The sequence below is a fragment of the Mytilus californianus genome, unplaced genomic scaffold (assembly GCF_021869535.1).
Source record: "Mytilus californianus isolate M0D057914Y unplaced genomic scaffold, xbMytCali1.0.p SCAF_14, whole genome shotgun sequence".
Classification (NCBI taxonomy): domain Eukaryota; kingdom Metazoa; phylum Mollusca; class Bivalvia; order Mytilida; family Mytilidae; genus Mytilus; species Mytilus californianus.
The window spans coordinates 36,843,909-36,863,391 of NW_026262626.1; the positions used below are offsets into that span (position 1 = coordinate 36,843,909).

The 19,483-nt window shown below is 31.2% G+C and overlaps 1 protein-coding gene across 10 annotated transcripts in view; it reads left to right on the forward strand.

Moving 5' to 3' along the window:
• The window catches only part of LOC127724635 (E3 ubiquitin-protein ligase rnf213-alpha-like), a 1,011,139-nt gene that overhangs the window by 917,864 nt on the left and 73,792 nt on the right, over nt 1–19,483 (forward strand). For all 10 annotated transcript variants that reach the window (XM_052231639.1, XM_052231642.1, XM_052231640.1 and 7 more), the window contains 15 exons: nt 1,151–1,349; nt 2,984–3,249; nt 5,081–5,163; nt 8,760–8,893; nt 9,377–9,469; nt 9,908–10,057; nt 10,653–10,813; nt 11,190–11,412; nt 13,489–13,659; nt 14,184–14,246; nt 15,287–15,396; nt 15,679–15,816; nt 17,623–17,785; nt 18,908–18,984; nt 19,317–19,449. In XM_052231639.1, coding sequence (XP_052087599.1) covers nt 1,151–1,349; nt 2,984–3,249; nt 5,081–5,163; nt 8,760–8,893; nt 9,377–9,469; nt 9,908–10,057; nt 10,653–10,813; nt 11,190–11,412; nt 13,489–13,659; nt 14,184–14,246; nt 15,287–15,396; nt 15,679–15,816; nt 17,623–17,785; nt 18,908–18,984; nt 19,317–19,449 — 2,164 coding nt within the window. The remainder of the gene's footprint in view (nt 1–1,150; nt 1,350–2,983; nt 3,250–5,080; nt 5,164–8,759; nt 8,894–9,376; nt 9,470–9,907; nt 10,058–10,652; nt 10,814–11,189; nt 11,413–13,488; nt 13,660–14,183; nt 14,247–15,286; nt 15,397–15,678; nt 15,817–17,622; nt 17,786–18,907; nt 18,985–19,316; nt 19,450–19,483) is intronic.

A 19,483-nucleotide genomic window follows, 5' to 3' on the forward strand; every position in this document is an offset into this window, starting at 1 on the left:
GAAACACATTTACTTAGCATTAGTGCAAAATAATAAGTGTCAGCCGCTACGACTATTCTATATTAATTTTTCTCGCATCAACGAAATAGAGATTCTTAGATTAAGGCGTTCTATATCTGTTTCTGACGGCTGCGTCAATAATGTATTTACTTGCTATAAGGTCAGTTTAATTAAATCACTAGCGCTACGTCGGGGATATATAGTATGCAGTTGTATATACTCAGGTTCATCTCAACTCAATAGAGCTTATTTGACCCTACTTCATAGACATAGACAATTGACTCTAAATAATTGCTTAGATTATATACTCATGCTTGTTATTACATCAATTTAAGATGAACTAATATTGGTAAGGGAATAATATTGGATATGCAGTTACATTTACATTTTCTAGTGGTTTTTACTTGGAGTTTATATGCTTCTGCTCCATCATTATGGTTCATTGACAGGAAACATTTGTAAGGCTACCAAGTCCATGTGTGCCTTTACGGCAGTTTTGAATGATCCAATGATTAAAATACGATTATATACGGTATGCCTTTGTATTATATTTGGTATTTCTCATTTCACATTTTCGGTGGCTATTATTTAATCCTCTTTCTTCAGTCATGGTTCATTGACCTTGAATGTTTCGTTGTTTACACATTAAAGTATTGTCATTTTCATTTCAATATTTGAATTATACTATATAGCTATCAAAGTTACATAAAGGGAGACATATACTTGAAGCAAAAGTTTATAATCTGGTAAATACTGTAAATAACTCGCTACACTGGCCATTAAACGACAAGTTTTGTATTCACCGCAAAGTAATCAAATAGGCATACATACATCTGTATTGCTTCAAACTTAATTTTATGAATTTAGATTTATTTGTTAAACATTTTGATTAAATGTCAGCCCTGTTTAACAAAAATTGTGTTTCAATCACCTAAAACGAGATGAAACAAAACAAATCAACAGAAAAGCACAAAAGACAAGTTAATAGACTTCATTTTTAACTTGTGACATATAAGGAAAATCACATTTCGAAAACAAAAATGTTTCGAGATTGCCATAAGCTTAACATGCATATCTTAGTAGAAATGGTGTTTAATCAAACGTAAAACATATTTCATATATTTTTCACTTTTTCATCTCAATTAAATAGATGTGGAATACCAGTAATTATAATGGGCGAAACCGGATGTGGAAAAACAAGACTAATAAAATTTATGTGCGATCTTCAAAAACCTCCCAAAAAATTATTGGATGATTTAGTAAAATCGAAGGAGACAGATGATATGGAGGAAAAAGAAAAGGCCCAATTACATGAACAATATAAAATCAACAACATGATCTTAATGAAGGTAATCATTTTTTTTAATACTACTCATATTTTTTTTTCATTAGAAACGCATCTTCAATGTAATTTCAATGTAGTAGGTTGGATATCGAATATTCGTGGTACCTCACAAACACCTATGTATATGTTGTGAAAAAGATATCATTTTCTACAAATTATAATTTGCACTAACAATTGTACAAATTATAATTTGTATTTTGACTTCGTACAAATTATAATTTGTACAAAAGATTTGACTAAAATTCACTCATAACTTGTACAATAATTTATAGCATGGATTTTGTTATAAAAAAGCATTGATACACATTATGTTTTTTAGTTCAATGACCAGAGTGAATTGTGGTATCAAGAATTGCACAAAATCTCAAGTTTTGTTTTTTACATTTAGATTAGGAAGTGCTGCTCCCCTTTTACATTTACATAAAATAAACCATGTGACCACCAGTTTTTGAAAGCTTTTTAACTTTTTACATAGCGAAAAAATGACTGCGAATAAATTAAAGATGTGTTTTTAACAGCTTCAACTTAATTTTTCGACAAATATCCTGTTAAAATTCCTACAGCTGTTCCAATATACCGAAGATATTTCAACGATCAGTTAGGGCACGATCATACTGAGGAATTGGTATATTTGCATTATTCTCCACAGCAATTTCTGATGATTTCCGTTTCATTTTCTTGGTAAGTTATTCGGATTGGATCTGTTGGCAAGAAAACTTACGCTTCCTGACCCGTATGATTGGTGTTTCAACGTGAGTGTCATCCTGATTTCACTCGGGCAATTTTCTATTATACTATCAGAAATGTCATTGGGTTAATTTCATTATATTATCAGAATTGTCATTGGACCAATTTCTATTATACTTTCGAAATTGGCAGTGAAACCATTTTTTCAAAATCTATCAGAATTAACTGACATGCATGTACATTTCCTTTCTTCATCTTGGTATTTTTGTATTATGTAAAAAGTTTTATTATGTGGTCATTGAATAAAAATTCTACAGTGTGTATCATTGCTTTTGTAACACAAAAGCCATTCTTAAAATCATTGTACAAGTTATAATTGAATTAAAGTGAAATTTTGTACAAATTGTAATTGTAACACTATAACCTTGGATAAAATAATCTACAAAGGTAAATATAGATAATTTTGTTGTGAGGAGTACATGGAGTACGGAAATATTTTTACATAATAAATAAATTTATTGTTCATAGTTCGAGAACAGAAGTGAATATTTATTGTCTGATAATCTGTCTGATTACGTCTGATGAGAAGCTATCTGTTTTACAACTTCGATTTATATATCACGAATCGCACTCAAAACATATTTTATATCAGTATTTCATTACTAAGGCACATATCGCTTATCTTTAGTACCCAACGTACGTTTCATTGAAATCCTAGGGGGATTGAAATTTATATTTTATATTCTCCCATTTAATTAATGTTGATGTCTTATAGAACAAAATTAAGTAAAAGACAATATGCACATTCCTTAATCACGTATGAGGAAAGTATGATTATTTAATTGTTCCTTGTGATCAGCTATTTCCATCTCACTCCGGACTTGTGAGACTTACCAAGTTGTTGAATATAAATATAGTATACCTTTTATTGCTTTTTTTAAAACCATTTAGGTGCATGGCGGGACGAAAGCATCAGATATAATCAGAAAAGTTAAAAAGGCAGAAGAAATCGCGAAGAAGAATGCAAAACTAATAGAGGAAAACGCGGAACTTGCACCCTATAAACATATGGATACAGTACTGTTCTTTGATGAGGCAAATACGACAGAAGCAATTGGAATAATTAAAGAAATCACATGCGACAAATCCTTACTAGGAAGACCAATAGAATTACATGAGAAATTGAAAATGGTTGCTGCGTGTAATCCTTATCGAAAGTATGTGACAAACTACTTTTGTCCCGCATTGAACTTGGGATTCTATTGTTCATTCATCGTGTTCAAGAACTAACTTGATTACTATAGCTTATAAACTAGTACTTTTGATATATCATTGACATTATTATTTAAGGATTAATCAATCTTAACTGTTCCTTGACTACGAATTTAAAAATATTTGAGGGACTTTAAAATTTAACCTTCTAATTTAGACATGACTATAAAGAGATCACTATAAAGAGCGGTTGATATTTGTTTATGTTGTTGCTTTGACATTTATACGTATCTGTTTCAAAGAAGTGATGACGAATTTCAACTTTGTCCTTAATTTAAGTTTTCTGATAAGAAACAGTTATTAAAAAGTACGAAGACTTGACCATATTGATATTTGGTATGATGCTTGGGTTTATGACGTTTCTTTTGTTTAGACTTGAAATACGTTATGCGATGTCAACCATTAAATAAGCTTTAGTGAATCCATTTATACAAGGATGGTGTTACTAGACAATTGATATTCGGTATGATGTTAGATATTCACGTCTGTATTACGTTTCAAACAGCTAAAGTGGCTCAACTGTTGTGTCCTTATCTGTAATTGTTTACTTTTTGGCTCAAGTTTAGAATGATAAAGTACCAGCATACACCATTTATATTTGTTATGCGTCTGCATAATTATACAGATCGATCAGATATGTAATTTTTTGTATCGATCTGACAAGTTGAGCTGTTTTAGCAGATTTTTATAGTTGTTGTTATGTCGTGCTGTAACACGGCTGTTTCTGGGTAGGGGGATTGTTGGCGTGACCACAAATGATTTTAACCCCATCACATTATGTCTGTGCCTGTCCAAAGTGAGAAGACTGTAATTCATAGATTGTCGTTTGTTTATCATATTTCTTTTTCGTTAGTTGTTTTTCTTACAAATCAAGCCGTTAGTTTTGACGTTGAAATTGTTTTATATTTGTAATTTCTGGGCAATTTATAGTTTGCTATGCGGTATGGGTTTGCTCATTGCCGAGAGATGTACAGTGACCTTTAAATTCTAAACATCTACGTCATTTGACTCATAAATTGTTAATCATTTTCAGCCAATTGAACTGATTAATTGAGGGCGTCTGAAACGCATTTTAGGATTTACTTTCATAAGAAACGCTTCAACCCAAAATGAGAAAGCAAGGGATGAATAAATGATTTTTATGAATCGCTATATGACAAAAAATGAAGGACCGTTTGGAACATCTTTTTTTAACAGGTGCGGTTAATTCTTTTAAGCTTCTGCATGAACCATTTCTCTGGTGAAGACATACTGTTCTCCAGATTTCACAATGGAAATATGTATGTATTTATAGAATGACTAATCGGAGGATTCAAATATAGAAATTATTCAACGTTTGACCGAACAACACATTAATTCACGAATTCTGTTCGGTAACGAGTTGAATATTTTTCGATATTTGAATTCTTTGATAAGTTATACTTTTATTCACTTATACATTGACAATGGGCTTTTAATTGGATTAAATTAGAAAATTGAAGGAACTATATCTTTTAATACCCATTCACAATTTCCGATGATGCGACAACGTCTTGACAACACGTATTGTTATATGAAGTCAGAGTAACCGAGTATATTTCACTGGGAAATCACGGTATATCATTGCAGTCAATGTAATAAGTGAATTTATCGGATTTAAAGAACAATAATAAATTTGATCTCATTTGTTTGATTTTTTTTAGGAAATAACCTTCATCAGGTATGTATATATTTTATTTTTGTATAAAAAAACTTTGAAAAATCAGTCAAAATTTCAAATAACTTTCTCCTTTGCAGACATTCAGAAGAGCTTATAAGAAGATTGGAACAGGCAGGACTGGGTTACCATGTTGAAGCAGACAAAACAAGCGACAAACTAGGTATTCACATATATTTCAAGAAATAAGCTTTGATAACAATATTGAATGAGTTATACGTGTTATTATAACTGAGCTAAGAATAAAACATGAAAAATATATCCAATGCAATGTAAGCCCTCAAGATCTATAAATGTTAGTTGTCTGTTATAAAATTAAATGTATACCTAAGTGTGTTGTTTATCATTATTACATGGCAGTCAATCATTTTGCATTTGTAAAATCGTTCAAAGTGATCTACTTATTGTTCATTTTCATCAAAATTGTCAGACGACTTCTTAAAGGAGTTATTCATGTTATTGCACATAAATGACGATTTTTACTTTTTTATAATTTTTTGCCTATTATCTTGAAAAACAAAATAGATAAGGAGAAACTTTAATGAGAGTAAACGGGAGTAAACGTTCTTTAATGAGGATTTTTACCAATATTTTATGTTTTTGCGTATCATCTTAAAAAAATTAATAATACAGATAAACTTTTTTAATGGCAGAAATGTTCAGTAAGACAAGATCTGAATTTAGTCAATTTATAAAGAAAAAGTTAATAGACTCTGCGTGATTGCTCTTAACTTATATTTTTTTACCCTTTTTTGTGTTTTGGGTAAAAATTTATGAAAAAAGAGAGAAACTGTCAACTGAAAAAATATCATAAACTAGTACAAGAGATGTTTGTCATGAATTCTATCCTAGAACACAATTTTGGAGAGTGTCCATTGTTTATTATGCACACAACTAGATATAGATGGGCGACACAGGCACTTTAATGTCTCTAGTTTCTTTCTTTTCAGTACCATATTAAAAGGGGGTAAGACCACTTAAAACCCTTTTTTATGACGCCAAAATAATACGCATATTCTTGTTAAAAGTCATATTCTACTCTTTAGTTTTTTTTTTAAAGTAATGTCTTGGTTTTTTTTTAACGTATTCATATATCAATGGCAAGTCTTTATGTTATTTCTACATATTAACGCAGGAGTTTTAAAGATCAGTTGAGTTGACAAACTATGTATTTGCAATTTAGGGAATCTGCCAGCATTCATTATTTAGTTATTGCAAGAGTTTAACTCAAGACATAAATTGTCTAAAGTACATTAGGAATAAATTGAGAGCTTATATTGACAAAAAGCCCTTGTTGGAATTGAGGAGAAATTGTGATATCATCCTGTCGCAAGCACATTATGTCCGTTCGACTGCTGTAATTTTTTGGCTGTCCAATATAAGGTAAAAAAACTCTATCGTTTTGGTTTAAATTGTTTTTGGTTCTTAATACTCTTTAGCCTTGTTCTATGTTTGGCCTTTTTTTAACTTTTTTATCAGTGTGTTATTGATGGGCCTTTTTTTTTTTATACTAAACGCTCATCTGGCGTATTAGAATTTAATCCTGGTATCTATGATGAGTTTATTTACTATGACGACTTTTCAAAATATATGCACATACAAGTTTCAAATCAAGAGTTCATATTGCATAAGTAATTAAAATGTTGTAGTGCCACTTGAGCAGAGTATTTTATGCACACACACACGCAAGGTATATCTAGATAGTTAAACTCGTTTTTAATGTATAGACTTTCATGGTCAAAACCAGCACATGAAATACAGATTATGATGTTGTTGCTCTGCTTATATTGATACGACTTTTTGGGCAAGAGTTGCCAGTACAAAAAAAAGTCATACTTAGATGATATTTTTTCGTTAAATAATCCAGAGTTCCCTAAATATACGACCGAAATTTACCCAAAAGAACTTACTTTAACTAAATCTAACATAAACAGCAGTAGTTGTCCTTTTCTAGATTTGGACATTTCAATCTCTAAAGGAAAACTCCATACTAAAATTTACGACAAAAGAGACGACTTTTCATTCCCTATTGTTAATTTTCCTTTTTTAGACGGCGATGTTCCTTTGGTTCCATTATACGGTGTTTATATATCCCAACTCGTTCGTTATGCCCGTGTGTGTAGTGATGTCATAGATTTTAACGAACGTAATCAATGCATTACAAATTAAATTTGTATTCTTTTCAAACGGGATGTATAAAGACACACCCACGTTCATTTCGATCTATAAAGAGGTTAACTCCTAACTATCCTACTGCCTGTCGATACATTTATTTTTGGCATTGCACAAGTCATGTCTTCTTTGACTGTCCATGACGTTAAAATACTAAATCCCTGGGATGTGTTTTAGTTGATTTTAGTCTCTTATGCATGATTTTTTTTTATTATTAATTGTTTTGGCTTTTAACTAGCTGTGAGTAACTGCGAGTACTCTCAAATCGTACTTTCTTGTTTATTTGACCTGTTGATACTAATTGTAATGCTTTTTTGTTGTTAAATGTTATTCAGAGTTATATCTGGTCTATATCCCAGCTTTGATTAGTGTTTGGTATTACTGTAAATTTTCACTTCTTCGTTCTATGAACATCAAAACTATTTATTTTGTATACCTAACAACAAAATTATTTTCATTTACCTGTGTTTAAAGTAATTGCAAATGGCTGATATTTTTGTTCAAGCATATTGTTTTTTCTTAAATTGTTTAACTTTTCACAGAGGTATAACATGTTACTTTTATTATTCTCCCCTTAGTTTATTTATTTTGTATTTACATTGTATCATACATCAAATTAATTTGTTCGGTGTATGTTCACTGGTGTTAATATTTCTTTTGATTGAGTTTAGCCATTTCAATTGATATTTTATAGTGTGTCTTTCTATGTTGTGATGTTACACTATTGTTTCAGATAAGGGTGAAGGTTTGGTGCCATTAAAACGTTTAAACCCGCTGCAATTGTTTGCACCTGTCCTAAGTCAGGAATCTGATGTTCAGTAGTTGTCGTTTGTTGATGTGGTTCAATAGTGTTTCTCGTTTCTCGTTTTTTATATAGATTAGACCGTTGGTTTTCCCGTTTGAATGGTTTTACACTAGCAATTACTGGGGCCCTTTATAGCTTGCTGTTCGGTGTGAGCCAAGGCTCCGTGTTGAAGACCGTTCTTTGACCTATAATGGTTTACTTTTATAAATTTTGACTTGGATGGAGAGTTGTCTCATTGGCACTCATACCACATCTCCTTTTGTCTATAAAAGCCTTCCCATAATAAAAGTTTTAATCGCCATCATTGTCTTAAATCGTAAATCATTAACCACATAAGTCACGATTGCATAAGTTTATTTCCTTGACGGGATTCTTAAAACCGAATACATCGAGGCTGTAAAAAATTAAAATTGATAAATATGATTTGTTCCTACATAACGGTGAATGTCTCAGTAATATCAAGCCATAGATCTCTATATTTGACATAATTTATTTACCCGATCAAATGTTTTGGTTCTCGGATATTAGCTGTACACTAGGGCCAATGCTTCTGTTAACACGTATCTTGACAATCTTTTATTGACATTATTTATGAGCATCATTGTTGAAATGGTCCCTTATTAGAAATTAGGTCCTTAAATGACGACTGTTATTTGCTTTTTTTACCTGCTTATTCACGAATATTTCACAAACGTGTTTAAATGTGTACAAAAACGAAATTTAATTCTGTTAGAGATAAGAAAAAAGTATGCAGATCTTAATCTCTATTTTGTTCATTTCAGGTCGTGTACCAATGAGGCGTCTTGTATATAGAGTTCAACCTCTTCCCCAGAGTATGCTGCCATTGGTATGGGACTTCGGACAGTTGAATATAAATGTAGAAGAAATGTACATTAAGCAAATGGTTCTTAGATATGTAGGTTGATCTTTAATTTGATGCACGTTGTATTGATTTAGATAAATATTGAACTACGAAGCAATTGGTCAATGAGTTTAATTGTGATTTCAGTTTTCTGAATACTTGATGCGTGTATCTTCCAAATCACGCAACAAGGATGAAAATATTTCAACCTTTTCCTTTCATGAATTGGAAGTTTAATTTTTTACCGGTCTTTTATAAGCAAAAAGCAAACCCATTGTATCTGATACTGTAAGGTAAACATGATAATCGTAACATTTATACGTGAAAAACAATGTTTTCAAAATACACTATTGGATCAGATGCTAGATGAAAACTTAACATATAAATACGAAAACCAAATGTAATTTTCAACATCTTCAAACTAAGAAGAAGGTTTAAAATGATGTAATTGTTTATGCATCACACATCATATTTTAAATGATCATTTCTAGGATCGTTCTGTCTATGAAACATGGCAGCATACTTTTTCTTTTTCAGATCAAGAACGATAATATTCCGAATCTACCAAATCTTGACAAAGTGGTCAGCAAAATTTTGACAGTCTCACAAGATTTTATGAGAGGGCAGGAGGTATAACAAGTCAGAATAGTTGTCCAGAAAAGAAGTTTTGGCAATTCTTCACCTTTGTATTTTATCGACTGTTGTTCTCATTTTGCATGTTTTGTTTTTATTAACTTTTTTTAGTTATATATTGAATGAATAGTCGTTAAGCACCTCAGATGAACTCGGATTTAATGCAATATATCCTAATTCATTTTTGATACATCGAATAATTATCCAAGTGGGGGGAAGGCAAATAAATAAGATAAGCAAACTCAGATGTTGTTTTGTAACAAAGAGCAATTTTATCTCTCTGAAAAGTTTTAACTCACAAATATTTGGTAAAATCGAATTACAAAACAAAATTATTTTATTGTGTCAGATAAAAAAACAACGCGTTTTCCTTTGTAAGACATGAGAATGAAGACTTCTTCTATACATACTGTAAATATTAGTATTGTTTTACAGGATGAGTGTAGTTTTGTCAGTTTACGCGACGTTGAAAGAGTCCTGGATGTAATGAGTTGGTTCTATGCAAAGAGTATAGGAAATGATATGCTTTTCGAACAGCTTGCAGATGACAATAATGATGAAATAGATGCAATTGATGAACCAAAGGTATGATCTCAAATAAAATAATGTTTAAAATCCACCCTTTTTAGACATAACATTTCATGCCCGTTATATTTTAGTTAAATAATACAATTGACTCAAACCCAATGACCCCTCAATTTTTTTTATAAAAGTTACGATCAATCCAAAATGAAAAACACTTATAGACCGAAAAATTTGTTTAGTATACACATTTCCTTTGAGTAGATTGCATAAATCATTTGAATGATAAATTAAACTGACTGATTGAATATACAGTCCATCTAATACTTGAGTCTTTCATTGATAGTTATTCATACTTTACACTTAAAGAAACTAATTAAACTAAACTAACTGTGATGAAAATGTTTAACTGTATCAGCAAATCAGATGTCAAATAGAGCTTAAAGTGTGCACTATGCTAATGAATTTATACACATTGTATATTTTCCTTATCTGTAATGATATGATGAAACATGCATATTTAATGGTGAAAATGAATTAAATCAGTTCAGTTCGGGTACACTTATATTAACCATTATGCATTTAAGCTATCTATTATGTATTTGTTATCAAGTTCGAAACGACGCACATAAGAACCAAGAACTGACTTATTATACAGGTTATTGACCATACAACAAGATCACTTGTTCTTGCTTTGGGTGTGTGTTATCATTCATGTCTAAAGAAAAGATTTGAATACAGACACACAATAGCTCCACACTTTCAAGATCCACTGGAGTTAACAGGAGGAGCAAATCAGATTGACGAAGAAATATCTAGGTATGACAATATATACAATTCTAAATCAATAATCCACATTGCTTTAAACATATACACACTAATCATCGAAAATAGATAAAAAAAAAAATGAAAAAAAAAATGTTAACATATGCATGCTTTCGTTAAACATATAGTCACATAAAACAATTTTAGAGATTTAGATAGAAAGACACATTTATTTCCGAAATTAAAATGTACCTGATGGAGGTTATTAAGGGGACATGTTCATAGCTTAGGCGGAATACCAAAATTACGTATTGTATCTCTCCGTCTTGCTTCAACTTGTTCATTATGTACCTTGAAGAATATTATCTGACTTTTGAATTAGCGGCTTTTGTCATAATTGATATACATTGCTCTATTTGGATATTTATAGATGCCAGTCTGTGTTGTTAAACAATATTGAATTAGCCAACAATATAGCAAAAAACCAAGCACTAAAAGAAAATGTGTTCATGATGGTAGTCTGTATGGAGCTGAGAATTCCAATGTTTCTAGTAGGAAAACCAGGAAGCTCTAAGTCTTTGGCAAAAACAATAGTAGCTGATAACTTACAAGGAAATGCAGCTCATCAAGATCTTTTCAGGAATTATAAACAGGTATTTGAGATAAATAAAAGGGTTTCGTTGAAATACATTAACATTTTATTTCAATAATGTTAAGTAATTCTTTAATATCTTAAATGAATAACAATAATAGTAAGCGACATATACTAAGCGACAAAAGAAAGGATACACTTATTAATTATCAAATGTTCAAAAAATAAAATTAACAATAACAAATGTATGAATGACTGACAATGATGTATGCATCCTAAAAAAATAAAGTACAGCTGAGTAACAGTTATGGCACAATGTCAAAAACAATAGATGAGATAAAAAATCTCGAATAACAGTATGTTTCATCAAATGTTTACAGTTTGAAAAGTCAATACCTAGTGTGTCCACCATTGGCATTAATTACTGCTTGAAGCCTACTTTTGGAAATTGTAGCTTGAGGCATGTAACGTTGTTCCATTCCTGTTGTAATGATGGGGACAATTCTTGCAGTGTAACAGGTTGGCGAACTCTACAGTTAAGTTCATCCCATATGTGCTCGATGGGATTCATGTCAGGAAATTTCGATGGTCATGGCAACACATCAATGTTTTGTTGCTGCAAGTAGGCATTTGAAACACGAGCAGTATGGGGACAGGCATTGTCGTGGTGAAATGTTATTCCAGGTTCATATCTGTTAATGAAATTAACCACTTCCGTTGACAGAATTTCATCTCTATAGCGTTGGGCATTAAGTGTTCCATTGAGATTAGTCCGGTTGTGCGTAGATATGCCACCCCAAACCATGACACTACCAGCTCCAAATCTGTCATGCTGTTGGACACAACAATCTGCAAACCGTTCACCGGATCGTCTATAAACTCATTGTGAATTGTTTTCTTGAAACTTTGTGAACTTAAGACTGGATACAGTGACAGGTGTCGAACAACATCAAATTTAGTCAAATTTTACTAACAGAATTTTCTGCACGTGCAAATTTTCCAAAAATTAGAATTTAAATATTGTGAAGTACTCACCTATTGTACAGGTAAAAAATCAATGTGTATGACCGTAGTTTTACCTAATTAACACGTGTATATGTATCAAGTTTCAATGTTATATTTAGTTTTTAAAAATATATTAAGACAAAGTATATCCTTTCTTTTGTCGCTCAGTATATATGGCCTTTAAATTCGCCTAATTGTTTTTTTTTTTGTTCAAATGTTCAAATCTGCATAGGTCTGAATTGAATTGATCTTATTCCACTGATTGATTTAAAAGGTGTTGTTTGTACGAACACTATTACAGCCTCACAACATATATATGTAATACGTTCCATATATGTGTTTTATTGATGACAATGCTTAATAGGTTCAATTGCCGTTACTTCAATGATGTCCTCATAGTTTCAATCGCAAACTACGATTTCTAACGATGTTTTTATTTGCCAGAAATTGGCGATAGTTTTTCGAAACGAAATTAAACTGTCACACAATTTAGTCAATGCATAAATAGGCATTTGAAATTTAATTATGTTAAGTACCATGGACAGAGACATTTGAATTCTTTGCATTTTATTATCATTAATAAAGCAAATAAATGGAAATATGAAACGGTCAGTTTGCTTTCAATTATGCCTGAACAATTTAAGTCATGGTGATTGTTTGGATTATAATCAGAATAACCAAAAGAGTCATACAAAGATAAGCCCAAATGATCTAAACGATCAAGTTTTCCAGAAGTAGTTGAAACTTACCTTTTCTATTATTACTTAATTATATGAAATACATATACCATGAATCATGTCAGTGGCGAAGCAATGCTTGATAGTCTGATTTTACTTTCGGCACATATATGATGTACTTCGGGAGCTTAATAATCAAACGGTCAACATACACCCTGTCAGAATCATTTAAGGTAAACATTGACCAAAATAGTCCGTAATTTGAAATACGACATTTCAGGCTGCTTACAATAAATAGTCCTTTATTTATTAGAATAAATAAACTAATCATAGATACCAGGATGTTTTTAAAAAGATTTAAAACTAGATAAATAGAAAAAAAGCAACAACAATATTCCAAATGTATTTTTCATAGCATTTCATATTACGTATCATTTAGTTCTTATATTGTATAGGTACAAATGGTATCATTTCAATGCAGCCCATTGTCAACTCCAGAAGGCATAGTGGGAACTTTCGCCCAATGTGCTTCATACCAGAAAGAGAAAGATCTCAATAGATTTGTCTCCGTTGTTGTCTTAGATGAAATTGGATTAGCTGAAGACTCCCCTAGAATGCCATTAAAGGTAATTTATCTAAGATCTTGATAAAAATATAAATTTAGATGAAACTTTATATATGTTTTGCATCTAATTATCTTGAATAACCTTCATTTGAAACGGTCAAACTCGAACATTTTAAAGCCAATGATACGTTAGGAGGCATATGATCAAAACGGGCCGAAAAAGATTAGCCAGATTTTAAAAAAATGCTTGTACAAAGTGAGGATTATGACAGTTGTTTTCCATTCGTTTGATGTGTTTGAGCTTTTGATCCTGCCATTTGTTGAGGAACTTTCTGCTTTGCATTTTTCATTCGAATTTGTTGTTTTTGTAATTTTCCTTTTTAGCGTATAAACACTACTTCATTTTAGTAGTAATTCAAATTTTAATTCCAAAAATGACAAAAATTGTAAAACGCCTTTAAAATAACAGGTCAGATCCGAAAGTATATATAAATATTTGGTTTATCAGAGTATTATTTACCTATATAGCTGTACGCTTCGATTAAATTCCTTAACATTATTCAAACCATATATTTTTGTTTTAAGACACTACATCCATTACTAGAAGATGGTTGTCCTGATGACGAAGAACCTGCTCCGTTTAAAAAAGTAAGCTTTTCAGTTCTCTTAATACACAAACAAACTTTTTCACATGGGGGAGGGCAGCAGATGAAATACATATATACATGTTTGAAACGCCTTATTCGGTTAGTCAGATAACACAAATTTTGAATTTTCGTTATAAAATCTAATGAAGGAAATATTTATTGCTTTGAATCACAATGCTAGGCTTTTGGTTACATACGATTTACATGAGATCCACGCCATCCTGAATAAATTGTTTATTAAAAGTTAGTTCTGACTTCTTGTCTGGTGATGTTGCTTACATTATATTTGCTTAGACTTAAAACAAATTGGAAACACATTAAAAAGAAATGAAATAAATATATAATATGGATTGAATTATAATGTGGGTTGTTTATAGTTTTATATTCTTTAATTAGTTTTCTCGTTTGAATTGTTTTCAATTTGTACGTTTGGGTCCTTCCTAAATTCTATTGGTCTCTAAAGTAGTGTTGTGTCATTAGCAATCATACCACATCTTCTTATTATGTATACATTATTGTTTTTTGTTTCAGTGAGAGAAAAAAATGCACTTCAGTTTTGATTTCAGTAAATGCATCTTCTTATGTATAGACAATATTTGCTAACGAGATAGAAGTTAAGGAGGCCCCGAAGTGACAAATTGAAAACAACCCAAATTAAAAAACAAACAGACTAATTAATGTATAAAAATTATTTACTAACGATATATTTATATAATTTTCAGAGGAATTTATTTTTAGCAAATATAAAATTTGTTTATACTAGACGAAGGAACAAACTGTTCTTTGCTTCACATGCAGGATTCCTCCAAGGTCTAACTTTGTGTCATAAAACTAATAATTGTCTAACCGACACGAATAACATAATAATAAAGACAAAACTCATAAAAACTTCTGCAAAAGCTGAAGTAATTTATAATACTGTGTAGCACAACATGCACAATTAGTGCAATTTTTGATTTCAGGGTTCAACTTGTATTCATTGTGTGCATGTTAGCTACTTATAAAGGTCAGTGTATTCACACGTTTCTTTATCACAAATAGGTTGCATTTATCGGAATTTCTAACTGGGCTTTAGACCCTGCAAAAATGAACAGAGGAATTCTAGTACGAAGGGAAGTGCCAAATGAAGAAGAACTTATAAACAGTGCTGAGTGAGTAAATGTATACTTAAACTGGAATATTATAGGTGCAATTACCAAATCAAAAACTCAAATCATAATATCTTATTTGTCAAACACAAAGAATGAAACAGTGATAACTGCCAGATTAATCTCCGTTTTTTATTCTTAATGATCTGCGATGATATTTGATTATAATTCATAACTTTTCATAAGTGTATAAAAAGAGTTAACATAAATTTTTGAACAATCTGTATATATTGTTTCCTTCTATCCCATTTGTGTTCTTTAAAATTATTGAATGATTATATTTAGGGGCATTTGTTCGTCTGACAAGATAGTTCAGTCTCACATAGAACCAATGATACCTGCTATGGCATCTGCTTATCTACGTGTTTTTAAAAAAGCTTCAGAAGAAAAAAGGGAATTTTTTGGATTGCGGGATTTCTACAGGTAAGAGTAAAGTTATTGAAAAAACATTTTCTATTTAATCTTGAAAATTACAAGACATGAGACTTGAATTCACGTCCTTAAGACTACGTAACTATAATATCATTTACTATACTAAACATGTTTTATTGTGAAATGTCTAAATTTCGTGTGTATGTATTGTTAATGAAAAATAAAAAAAAATATCATATACATTAGTGAAATCAATTTTATTTAGTAACACTTTTTATCAATTACTATAAAAAAGAAGATGCTGTATGATTGCCAATGAGACAACTCTATATAGGTCACCGTACGGCATTCAACAATGAGCAAGGCCCATACCGCATAGTCAGCTAAAAAAGGCCCCGAAATGACAATGTAAAACAATTCAAACGAGAAAACTAAAGGCCTAATTTATGGACAAAAAATAAACGAAAAACAAATATGTAACACATAAACAAACGACAATCACTGAATTACAGGCTCCTGACTTGGGACAGGCACATACATACAGAATGTGGCGGGGTTAAACTCTTTAGCGGGATCCCAACCCTCCCCTAACCTGGGACAGTGGTGTAACAGTACAACATAAGAAAGAACTATAAAAATCAGTTGAAAAGCCTATCCAAGATAATCAAAAGCGTATGAAATCGAAATATCCTTAACAGAGCAATCAAACAATCATTTAAGTACAAGTTGTGCGCTTATACATCTTAAATTTTGATTTTATATCATTATCTTGAGTAATGAAAATCTTTTCTGTGTACTTTTAAACGTTAAATGATCTTATATTACACTTTATTCAATGAAATGTGCAAAATACGACCATCCCTTGAAATTGGCGTATTATAATGAACAGTCAAAGACATGTCCTTAATAGATTACATTAAAAGTAATACACTGTCTGCCATGGAATCGTCATATTTTGAATTTTCACTGACTTAAGAAAAAATTAAGATTGAACAATCTTCGGTAAACTGAGAAGAAAGGATTTAAGTGTCTTACGAGAGGACTATCAAAATTGAAGGAAAATCAGATTATTTTAAAAATGTAGCAAACGAAGTTTAGCCATACTATTTGTATATTATGAATTTTAGTGAAAGACAGCTACACGTAAGGACTGTTCTGAGAATTTTAAGTGTTGAATGTTTTGTTAATATAAATAATAGAGTAGTTTTGTGACATTAAGACCTGTGTGAGGTGTAATGATTTCTTTCTACATTTAAGACAGAACATGACTTAATAATTGATTTTCATACCGACCCTAATTGGCATTTTTTTTAAATAAGAACATGCTCTGTACCCAATATATTTTTTTCAATTCTGCGTTGATCAGCTTCCTGTAACCGAATACTTCAATAAATGTCATATAATGGCCAGTTCGGAAAGTTCATTAGTAATGTCTTTCAGAAATACTTTTTCACAGCTTCATTAAATGTAGTATCAATCTTTTTCTTTTTGCATGTTAAGCAGTTTTACAGGTGAGGTTTCTCACATCTATCGCCAATTGAATTCTTTACAAAATTCATACATCATTAGTGATCAATAGCTCCCAGTACATATATTTCAATGTGTTACCTTGTGAACTAGCACGTTGAACATCCGACTTAGCGTGTCGGTACCGGTTTAGTATAAATCAGAACATGATTAATATTAATATTATCTAAACTGCACCTCGTTTTGTTCATATTACAATTGTGAACTTAGCACGCTTAGTAACCATCGTTATTTCGTTACGGTGAACCAGATTATGAAGAACATTCTGACAAAATTGGAAAGGCATTATAAGTATAAACGACTTTAATATGTTATTTATGTTATTTGTAGTTTGATTAAAATGCTATATGGTTTTATCTGGATATCAAAGGAAAAACCAACATGGTTTCAACTGAAGCATTCCATTCTTAGAAATTTTGGAGGTCTAGAAATGATAGATCCGGTTTCTATTTTTCTAGAATTGTTGTCATCACAGGTCGACGAATACGAAGAGGTATGACAAGCCAAAACATTATGAAAAATGTTGAACAATCACGTTGCTTTATAAGTACATGTATCTGTATAATTCCAGACATTGATATAAATGTGGATAAAGCTGCTTATATTTATAGATATATATTTATTACATGTGACTACTTCACGACAGACTTTCTCCTTCGATTAACCACAGGTCAAACAGAACGTATACCACAATTTATATGAAATAGTATAACAGTATTAGATTTCCATCAACCTTTCATCATCAAATTTTTAGTTCTTTTTAAAGCGGGATTCGAACCCAATCTTCTATGAAATAGTAACAGTACCACCTGTACTGTGTTCAGCGCTCTGACCAATTGAGCGAACAATGTTTTATAAACATATATCTTTCTTTGGTCTACTTATAACCTTTTTGTTGACGTTATATAGGGTCATAACACATATGACACTGCGCATGCTGCATTGTGGCAAGTAGATGGTATACCATGCTGATCAGCTGCTTAATTTTTATCCAATATATTCCAATCTTTTTTAAGCATCGTAATGTGTGATATAATAAAAGCAAATATTCCGATATATTGCGTTACCAAAAATCTAAACATATCATAGCTGGAACGATTAATGTCATAAAGTAAACGCAAGAACCTGCAAAATCACAAACCATACTCATTCTAATAAACTAACCAGATTTAACAACAATAAATGTGGTGTTTGCAAATATATCAAAATGAATCACAACTAAGTTTGGACAAATTATGACATTCGATTCAGACTGTTGCTTCGAATATCTCATTCATTCCGTTTTTTGCAACACCTTGAATGAAGCATATATTTTGTGTACCTAAAACTAAAGACTGAGCAACATGAAACCAACCAAAAATAAATTTTTCTGATCTCAAATATTTTGCGGTCTCAGATATTTAGATACACCTAGTGTCCCCCTTTTTGAGTTCACACATATTCCTTTGTTTATTTGTTTATTACCAAGATATATTTTCTTGGTCAATTTATGAGATTTTATCAGTTAACAACTATTGCCATAATTTGACTTTCATGAATTTAATTATTTAGTTTGGGTTATAAATCGTTTAATAAGAGTTCCATTTATTATCAACTATGAAATACTTTGTTTCAGAAAAGACCAACCGATCCAGATTGTTCTGCAGATGGAATGATACAGGCCTGCCTACGAGGAGATGATATTTCTGTTAGGTAATTCGTTGTTTCAACATTTAAAAAATTGACTCATTATTTATTCATATATATTTATAAAGTATTTAGCTGATTTGAAAGGTATCCCATTTAATGGCCACTGTACATCATGTACTATGTTACTGCCCTAGCTAAAGCCTACGAGAAAAGGCAATAATCGATAATCGGAAGCTATATTTTCATACATCCTAGGAGATTGAGTGGTCTAGGGTACTAGACATGGTGCAGGGGTGTTGTCAGGATGTCACAGAAGCAAGGGGAAGACAAATTTGAATACCTATAATTTTTTCACTTGTAAAATATGTTCTAATAAATACGTCTTTTTTTTTAAGCGAAAGCAGATATCTACTTTTACTAACAGAAAATTATGGAGCATTGGCAATTTTGCAACAAAATCTATTCACCATGCAGAATGCGGTTGTTATATTTGGCAGTAGTTTCCCTAGTGATCAAGAATATACACAAGTAAGATTGGATTGAACTTGTTTTTACCTATAGC